Genomic DNA, 9,877 nt, shown 5'->3' with positions numbered 1-9,877 from the left:
TTAGCCTGTACATATTAGTCATGCCTATTTGTTGTTCTTTTGTATTTATAGCTGATGTTATTGTCATTTTTATTTGTATGTCTTATTCTTATGCCTTGTACAAAGAGAGCACAGTTTACCAAAGTCAAATTCCTTGTGTGTTCAAGCATACCTGGCCAATAAAGCTGATTCTGATTCTGATTGTGAGTCTGATGTTCAGGACTACCAATGCCAAAATGCAATATACAGGGCATTGGTCCGAATTACTTTAACTCACTTTAAAGTCAACTTATAATCAAGTATTTTACAATGCTGGCTCAATTAACCAACATGATCTTCTGTAAATACTTACATTCAATTCACTTTCACACTGCTTAATTTATAAGAGTTTATTTGAGCCATTTTGAGGATGACTTTAAAGAATCGTTCGTTTTTCCAGGGGTCCTCACACGCACCACGCATGAGGAAAACAGGTCAATTATCTACCGTGGGTGTTGATTGGTCGACACTGCTCACTCTGTGTGCAGCAGCCAATGAGAAAATGGCTTGATTTGCACACAACTCAGGCATCGGGGGTCCTGTACATACAGGTGAACAGAGTAATAAAGTTTGTCTTTTGTCATACCTGAGTTGTTGGTGGTCTTTGACCTGTCCTTGGCCCATATTAGTGCTTTCTATTTTTAGTTTGAGATATGATGTGAAGGCCGAATTTGTAGCCTATTTGTTTTTAGATTAGATAATTTTCTAATTCCCCAAATTTGTCACAACTAAAATATAATTTGTTCTTTGATCATTACAGATAAAGTATCATCAACTCTACATGATACAGCCTTGTAATTACTTTCGGTTGGGTATAAAAAACATACAAGTACATCTTTCCAGACAGCAGTAGTTTAAGTTGCTTAAATGACTGTTACCCTGTGCTTCAAAATTCCTCATGCAATACAGGATGGGATAATAACCTTAGGTATAATGCACCAGATATAGACCAGAAATAAGGAGCACTGTGGAGGTACATCATAGGATATTCTTGATTATTCTGCACTGCACAGTATAAACCATCTAAGTTTTTATCTTCAAAAGTCAGAGATCCAAAATGTGATGCAATGCAGTGAAATGAAGAAAACTTGGAAGCAGATTTTTTTAAATCCCTTGACTGTATGAATAAGGCTGAATCCATTTCTGACTCATGGAGCAGGCCACATGTATAAAGTACCAGACTACTAAAGTGACAGCCAGTGAAGCATGAGGAATGGTGCCCTCTCTTGGTTTACAACATACACTACAAGTGCATGCTGTGGGGAAAGGCCATGAACAGATATGATGGCATGCAAGACACCAAACTGCAATAACACCGTATAGGCAGTAAGTTGTGTTCCTTGGAGCAAAGCATCTTCTTTTTTATTAAGTGTACAAAACAAGTGCAAAAATAGTGATTCAGAAGAGCTACACAAAGTAGGACTTGTCCTTCAAAAATTACAGACAGAGGATACAAAGAGAAATGCAATACTAGAAGTGCTGTTGAAAAAGGATAAAAGGGATAAACGGCGCAGTTCTGCGCAGTAGAAAAGATAGCAAAACATTTACTTGGAATATTCACAGCATTTGATAATAAGTGCTAGCTGCTGGAACAAATACATAAATCATCAGAAGTCTCCCTTCAACCAATGCACAGTGCAAAGATTTAGAGTGGAAGGATCTCTATTAATGACAATCATTCTAATACACTTAAACAAATTGATAACTTTGGCCCATATGCTACTTTTTTCTCTAGGCTGCATAAACATTACACAGAAGTGACAGCGTGGACAAAGGAGACACCAGACAGAGTGATGAAGCAGCAGAGGAACTTATAGCGAGTTGAAAACATGTGAATATGTTGGTACCATTTCCCTGTAATACATGCAATGAAAGTATCTAAACCTGTTACCTGTTTACTGAGATACACTGACAGAAAGAAGAGTATATGAAAGATATGATTACTGTGGAGCTGTGGGAGGAGGTTACACTACCGTAGTCTAAAACTGCAGCTAATCACACCAACGCTGAAAGCCAGGTTGTGAAACTCTGGCGCCAATATGTGGAACAAGATACTGAACGTTAACAGCAAACCTAACCGGATTTAAAGGCATCTTGGGTCGTGGTGCAAATCAATAGTAAAAAAGGCACACAGCTTGTGGATTTAAGGTGGCTCCAGCTGAAACCCTTAACGCTGCACAAACACACAAACCATTCACAGAGTAAGCCCAAGTTCTAACCCATCAGTCATCCCAACCACACACCCCTATGTTTGCCATCTACAGTATGGTGCACTTTGGCCTCTTCCTCCTCTCTGCATCCTTTTTGGGTGGCCCAGGCTCCTTGCGCCCGTAGTAGCTAGAGAAGCACGCTGGGGCACAGATGGGCTCTCTCAGACTGAGCAGCCACCTTCCACTGCCATAGTATGTCAGCGAGCCCAGCTCCATCTCTTCCTTCAGCTCCCCCTGCTGGCCTTCCTCCAGCAGGGCCAGGATTTCCAGCAGATCAAGACCTGTTTGAACCGGCTCGACACCCTCTGCACAGCCCAGGGTGACGTGGGCGCGGCTCCCCCGGGGGAAGGAGGCAGCTGCCGGGACATCTGCCTCCTTCTCGGCATCGGCCGGCCACAGCAGAAGCTGCTCATCGGTAAGGGACACTCTTGCTCCAACAGTGCGCGGAGTGACAAAAAGAGCACTCAGTGAGAGCTCAGACACAGAACCGTAGGACTCTGTAACCGCCTGCAGAGTGGGAAAGAGAAAATTAAGAGAAAAGATGAATCAGTTAGTGCCAGGACGTTATGTTTCCTGCATATTCACTTGACATGATGGTTTCTTACTGGATTTGCTGCATACTCTTTGGCACCCTCTGCTTTCCCGTAGTCACAGAATTTTGTAGTGCAGTGGAGGGTTCCTTTGGCATGAAAGTATTGCTCCAAATCCACCTCCGTCTCTGCTTTCCCAGTGACTGTAAATAAAAAGGAAACATTAATGTTAGATGTTATTCTTGTCAAAGCTTTTAGATATGATCTGCTTCAGTGTACTCACAGTCAATCAAGTGCTTCTTAAATGCATCCATTGTGTCCAGTGTCTTCAGGAAGTCCATGGAAGTGCACCTGACCTTGTCCTGCACGGAGGAGAGCAGAAACCAGCCGAAGTAAAGAGGGAGGGACACGTCTGCGAGTGGGCCTTTCATGGCTTCCAGCTGGGCCTCCTCCAGACCACGCCTGCTCTTATTGATCAGCCGTGACAGGTCTCTGCTCCATTCAGTACGTGGCTCCAGGAACACAGCAACAAGATGGTGCTGCTCTGCAAGCTCCCCAAGATGGGCCAGCCTGTCCTGGGTGTGGTTTGTGTCATCCACCACCACCATCACAGAGGAAGCTGCCCCTGCACTGCAGCAGGATACCAGGGCCTCATCCAGAGCTTTGAAACCATCAGTGGATGTTTCTGGACTCTCTGGCTTTACACCATGGTCATCAGCACAGAAGATGGAGCAGTGGTCTTTGTAAGTATCAGCTATAGCATTCGCCAGGAAGCTTTTTCCACTTCCTGGGAGGCCTCTTAGGACAACCATCGTGCGAGATGTTCGCAGGGAGTTTTTGGTCTGCTCTTGTTCCAGAAGAGCGAAGGCAAGGGAGCCGGCTGCAGGGACTGTTTCCTCTTCTTTTTGAGGTTCAGCATCCTTCATCGCAGATGCGACACCTTCCCCTTCTGCTGCAGCCTCAGCTCCCTGAAGAGCATCAGCCCCTAATGGTTTTTCTGGTTCAGCTTCCTTCTTCTCCTCTGCAGGCTTTACAGTTTCAATTTCAGCTGCTGCTGCCTCCTCCTTTAGGGTCAGTGCTGGCTTTTCTGGGGAAATGTCTGCCACCAGCACAGGTTCTACAAACTTTTCAGCTTCTGCAGGCTTCTCTGGGAGAGCTTCCATCGCTGACACAGTCTCCACTACTTTCTCTGATTCTACTGGTTTTTCTGGGGAAGCTTCCACCACAAACACAGTCTCCACTACCTTTTCGGTTTCAGCCGGCTTCTCTTGGAGAACTTCCGTCACTGACACAGCCTCCACTACTTTTTCAGTTTCAGCCGGCTTCTCTTGGAGAACTTCCATCACTGACACAGACTCCACTACTTTTTCAGTTTCAGTCAGCTTCTCTTGGAGAACTTCTGTCACAAACACAGTCTCCACTATTTTTTCAGTTTCAGCTGGCTGCTCTGCGAGGACTTCCATCGCTGACACAGTCTCCACTAATTTTTCCTCTTTTGCAGGTTTTTCTTCTTCTGCCTCCTTCATAGGCTCGGCTGCCACATCATTTTCTTCCACACTCTCCTTGGTAACGTCTTCTGGCTCAGTATCCATTGAAGTCTGCAGTTTTGTGTCAGTTTCCTCCTGCTCTGACTCTTTGTCTTCGTGGCTGGGTGGATATATATCTACCAGCTGCTGCAGAGCTGCTGGTTCAGGCGATGTTTGCTCTTGTATTTCAGCTTCAGACACGGATTCTGACAATTTCTCTGGCTCCAGTTCAGGGGCAATGTCTGCCAGAGGTGTTTGCACAAGCAAAGGTTCTGGGTCATTCTCCGGCTCTGGCTGCTGTTGAGCGTTTTCTGGTTCTGTGTCTAAAGCTGCCACTGGGTCAGAGATCTTTTCAGATGACTCATCTAGTTCTGGTGGAGCCACCGCAACAGGCTCCGACTCCATTTCAGATTCTTCTATGGGCAGGCTGTCCTCTATTTCCATTTCTGTCATTTCCTCAGACACAGTAACAGTTTCTGTCACAATCAACTCCCCTGTTTCTTTCAAGTTTAAGACCTCTGTATCGTGGCCGTTCACAGGCAGCTGCTCAGTCTCTTCATCAGCAGCTGGTGGCTTCTCAGGCTCTGTGGATTCCTCTGGTGCCTCCAGTTTTGACACAACCTCTTTTTCCATTACACTCTCCTCGTGCTGTGGAGGCACTGACACATCTAAAAGCTCACCACTTTTTTCTAAATCCATATCTGGCTCAAAGTCTGACTTTAGACACCACCATGTACCTTAATAAAGAAAGAGAAACATTGTTTATTTAAACCAACAGGGACATTATTGGTGGAAAACCTCTGAACACAAACAACCCTTGGCAATGTATCCATAAAAGCTTTATCTGGTATTTCAACACTCATAAAATGAAGTCAGAAAGTTTGGATGAATACCAAAGCTGGTGAAGGGTAATTTTCATTTTTTATTTAAAGATGCCCTGCTCCAGCACATAAAAGAAGAAATCTATCTTATAAGCATTAAACAACAGTGACTTTATGTTGCTTATAAAAGGTTTAAGTGGGTGGGGTTGAACTGGAATGCATGACGTTTTAATATCTTCAATGCTTTGCTCCGCCTATAAATTACAAGTGTATTAATTTCCATTCCTGACAAATACCAATAAATCTTGTATTACTAAAACCTCTACAGTACATGTACAGTTAAATTAACATCTCTAACATTGTCGAGTCATTATTCCGTTTCTTGGAACTGAAGGAAAGCTTAGATCACATCAGACTCTAGGGCCAGCTTCTGTAGACGTGCATGTAATACATCATGAAAAGTGAACAAACACTCAGTTTTTTGTGGGAAAACCAATTAACTATGCTCCTGAAAAGTATCACTAGTGAAGTATTTGTGCACAGACCACACACCCTGCTGCAGGGCAAGTTCAAATACTTTTATGTGGATTGCGGTCATGATGTCTCGAACAGGATGTTACTTAATATCCAGGAAAGAGAGGTGAATGATAAGAGGGTAGATCTTTTTTTATTTAGTACACAGTGCCATTTATGAAAACCTCCTGGGTGTTCAGGAGGTGGAGAGATTATATTGCTCAGCAAGTAGTCTGCTTTGTATATTGTCCATTTTGCCCACACCGAAGAGCTGATGGCAACATTTTGGCACTATTGTTTTTCCAAATTTCAGTTTCCATTCTTGAAAAACAACAAAAGGCACACAAGCATGACTCCAGAGTAGTGTCTGCCCTCTGTGAAAGTAACTGCGTCAAACCCTCAGCACTACGTGTAGACAAAGGGATGAGCAGTAAACAGGGGCTCCACGGAGAACAGTCAACTTTACAGGATTCAGACCTGGACTGTGAAGCAGTTTTTAAATGTCAATGTGAGATTTGATGTGTGATACATGAGAAAACATGAGTGAAACTACAACGTGTCATGAGACAGAAGGGGAAGCTCTCAATAACAAGTCAACCCGCGGAAGCAACAAAGAAAACAGGCGAACCATAAAGCACTGTACTTATACAGCAATGAAGAGACAGTACCAGAGACCAAACTAAATGACCAGTTCCCCTTTTCCTTACAGTATTGAACTTAATCCTATACTTTACGCACACAATGCGCAGTTTTTGCGCATGACGCATGGATTTAAAGGGTTATTTTATGGTTTAATGGTATAGTTTGTACTTCATGTATCACCCATACATTCCACTTTGACAAAGATTTATTCTATGAAGCCAGACATTCGCGTCCAAGTGAGCTCAGATTGTTGTTTTAACCACAAAGTCCCCACTGTGGGAATATTTCTGTTGTATTAACAACACAATGTGGCACGACGGGGAGTGGCGTGCACCTAACGCGCAGCACGCCAGACAAAAACATTTCATAAAGCAGTCTGTGAAGGAGATTTAAACACATCACTTTGGAAGTTAGCTGTTTTTTTCTGTAATAATTAGATGAAATAATATTTTCTAGAAGAAAATTAATTGAAGTTAGTGTGTGAAGAAGAGAATAAGCAGGAGCTGCAGCATGCTGTGTGGAGCGCTTTTGTTAAGAGAGAGCTTACCAGTGAGGCTGCAGAAGAGCTGTCGGTGGTGCCGCTGACCACGCGTTTCTTTCTGAATACAATGACAAGGCAATCCTTGGCACAGATACACACCCGCTTCAAAAGGAAATCTTCTTCTTCTTCTTTATTACAGTGGTGCCATCAAGCTTGTTGGTGCATTACCGCCACCTGCTGCTCTGGAGTGTGGACCAGACACCAGGCTTTTAAGCTCAGTACAAGTTCAAGTACATTTATGAATGATTTAAAAAAAAAAAAGGGAAGTATGAGGAAGGAAATTAAAATTCACATCACCTTAAAATTCAGCAAACCCTGCAGCTCTGATGACAAACTACACATATCTAGGCGTACACCTGGACAATAAGTTGGACTGGTCCCTTAACACAGATGCACTCTACAGCAGTGGTTCTCAAAGTGGGGTCCTGTGACCCCTGGGGGTCCATGTACCATAGCTTGGGGGTCCATGAAATAATTAGAATACATTTCTAATAAATTATAAAATTGTGCTGTGTCATTAAAAACAGCATATACACCAATGTTAGGATACCATTTAGTGGCTCGAAGGGATATGTGAGTCTTGCTACTGTTAATTTAAGTATAAATGCTGTCATGTTGAGTCCACAAGGAATGAAATGACCCTCTGTTTTAAGGTATACAAGTGGTATTTACATGATTCAAATTGAAGTTTTATCTGTTTATCACTATGGAACAGGTCTGACGTATTTAGATTCATAGGTTTTACAATACAAATAGTTCCAAGGGCATCTAAGAGTGCAAATGGTAGTAAGCATGTGCTTATAATTGTAATTGAGGGGGTCCTTGGAAGATTTTCTCATCTGTAAGGGGTCCCTGGCTCCAAAAAGTTTGAGTACCCCTGCTCTACAGGATGGGGCAGAGCCGTCTGTTTTTCTTAAGGAGGCTCAGATCCTTAGACATCTGCAGTAAGATGCTGCAGATGTTTTATCAGTCTGTGGCGGCAAGTGTGATATTCTATGCTGCAGTCTGCTGGGGAAGCAGTATAAAACACAAGGAGCTGGCACTGTGATTGGAACCAGGTTGGACTCACTGGAGGCTGTGGTGGAGAGATGCACACAGAAGAAGCTAGAGGCCATTCTAAATTACACAGATCATCCACTTCACAACTTCTTTGTGGACCAGAGAAACAGCGACAGTGGACGGCTCATCTCTCTGCGCTTCAGGACTGAGAGATACAGAAAATAATTAATCCCTGCAGACATTAGGCTTCATAACTCTCTAGCCAATGGGAGATGAGCTGACACCTGAATTACTTGTTTTATGTGATTTTTATAATTTTATCTACCAGACAACTGAATTTATGGGATTAATAAAGTACTATCAATGATCATCATGGTTAGAATATTAGGCTGATCATACACTACTTGATGGCGTGCCAATTAACATTGTGCACCTATGAGAGTTTTTTTGTTTGTTTGTTTTTTATTTTGTTTTGCAGAATCATTCCAGTACAGCCAATACAGTATAATAGTTAACAGTCTTTTTCTGTTTTTAAACGAACAAACACACATCTGCCCTCCCCTATGAGACAGGTTTGATCACAATTATAACAACTTTTTTTTTACAGAACATATCAATCAACAAATCAATTCTGATAAAATCCTTCACAACCTTCACTTGTAACATTTTTTAACATCTCTTCATATCTGTGCACATTTTCTATATGATGATTTGTGATTCTTATTCTGAGTATCTGTAAACTGCAGTTTTATTCTATCTTTTGATAATCAATAATGTAATCCTGAAACAAAGCTAGAAATACACAATACAGCACCAATACAGACACGATACAGGTTCACTCGAAGACATCAAAACTATAAAAGAACATATATGGAATTATTTAATTAACAAAAAAAGTGTTAGTGTTTGAAACAAATATGGCTAAGATGGGGTTGCTGGTGGCCTAGCGGTCTAAGCACCCCATGTACAGAGGCTGCAGTCCTCATCGCAGGGGTCGCCGGTTCGATTCCCAGCCAGTTGACCATTTCCTGCATGTCTTCCCCCACTCTCTACTCCCCACATTTCCTGTCTCTCTTCAGCTGTACTATCTAATAAAGGCAAAAAGGCCAAAAACATAACTTTAAAAAAAAAAAATATGGCTAAGATTTGTTTTATTTTGTAACTCACCTTTTAAGTATAATCACTACACCTCTGATAACAACGTGCAGGAAACTACCTTATTATCAACCATATGGAAAGTACTTCTGTTTTCCCCATTTGAGGGCACAAATTAGAGCAGTGTTGTGTTTTTTTCAGCTGGAAGGTTCTGCTAGAGTGCATCACCACATCACACTTTCTCACTTCACTGACCATCCGCTCATCCACGAAGGCCCCCTTGCAGATATTGTCCCCAAACATAAGGTCAACATGCATACTGTTTACTTTCATTCTCATGTCTTGCGGCTTTTAATCTCTTAAATCACACAAATAACACACAAGAACTGATAAAAGTGTACCACACTGTGGTTGTGTGCTGCAGGTAGCAGTTAATGTTGAGGCCATGCCATGTGACAAGTGTGAAGGTGTGACATTGGGGACTCCCCTGCAGCTTGTAGAGCCCCTTATTGGGGATTTTTGGATTATTAAAAGAGAGGACGGCTTCATGTTTGGCAGATGCAGTATGTATTAAAAATGCGTGATAAGATTCCTCTGTACTTTGAATGCAGAGTGACTCATTTTCTTTGTAATAGATGATTCAGTATTTTGTAGAAATCTGCAAAGATATACAAGAGTGTAACTAATAATATTACAAAAGTGAAAATAGTAGCATTTGTTGTTCAAAGGTTATTCTGCAATGACGTAAGACAGATCCCTTCATACATATTTTTACTGTTCAGGGAAAAGTGAACTTATTTGAACAATTCACCACTGTCCATAATACTCTGAGACTAATGCCTCTGATGTGAAATTCACGGTATGATCTCATAGTGAATCACCCGGCGATCTTGTGTCTATCCTTGTAATGTGTTTCATAGTGGACGGTTTATATCTTTACCTTCAGGCGATTACAATGAAAAACATGCATCTGTGCTGCAAG

At 42.1% G+C, this 9,877-nt stretch overlaps 1 protein-coding gene across 1 annotated transcript; it reads right to left on the bottom strand.

Moving 5' to 3' along the window:
• Positions 1–1,349: 1,349 nt before the first annotated feature.
• cnp (2',3'-cyclic nucleotide 3' phosphodiesterase) lies at positions 1,350–6,936 on the bottom strand. Its single transcript, XM_034710700.1, has 4 exons — positions 6,808–6,936; positions 3,042–5,021; positions 2,834–2,961; positions 1,350–2,735 (listed from the first exon to the last, which is right to left on the bottom strand). Exons 2-4 carry the CDS (start codon positions 4,981–4,983, stop codon positions 2,277–2,279), a joined length of 2,529 nt encoding a protein of 842 aa, XP_034566591.1. The 5' UTR covers positions 4,984–5,021; positions 6,808–6,936; the 3' UTR covers positions 1,350–2,276.
• Between the last annotated feature and the right edge of the window lie 2,941 nt (positions 6,937–9,877).

The sequence above is a fragment of the Notolabrus celidotus genome, chromosome 20, assembly GCF_009762535.1.
Source record: "Notolabrus celidotus isolate fNotCel1 chromosome 20, fNotCel1.pri, whole genome shotgun sequence".
Taxonomy (NCBI): Eukaryota; Metazoa; Chordata; class Actinopteri; order Labriformes; family Labridae; genus Notolabrus; species Notolabrus celidotus.
The sequence above is the reverse complement of the archived record's forward strand: the minus strand, read 5'-3'. Positions and strand labels throughout refer to the sequence as shown.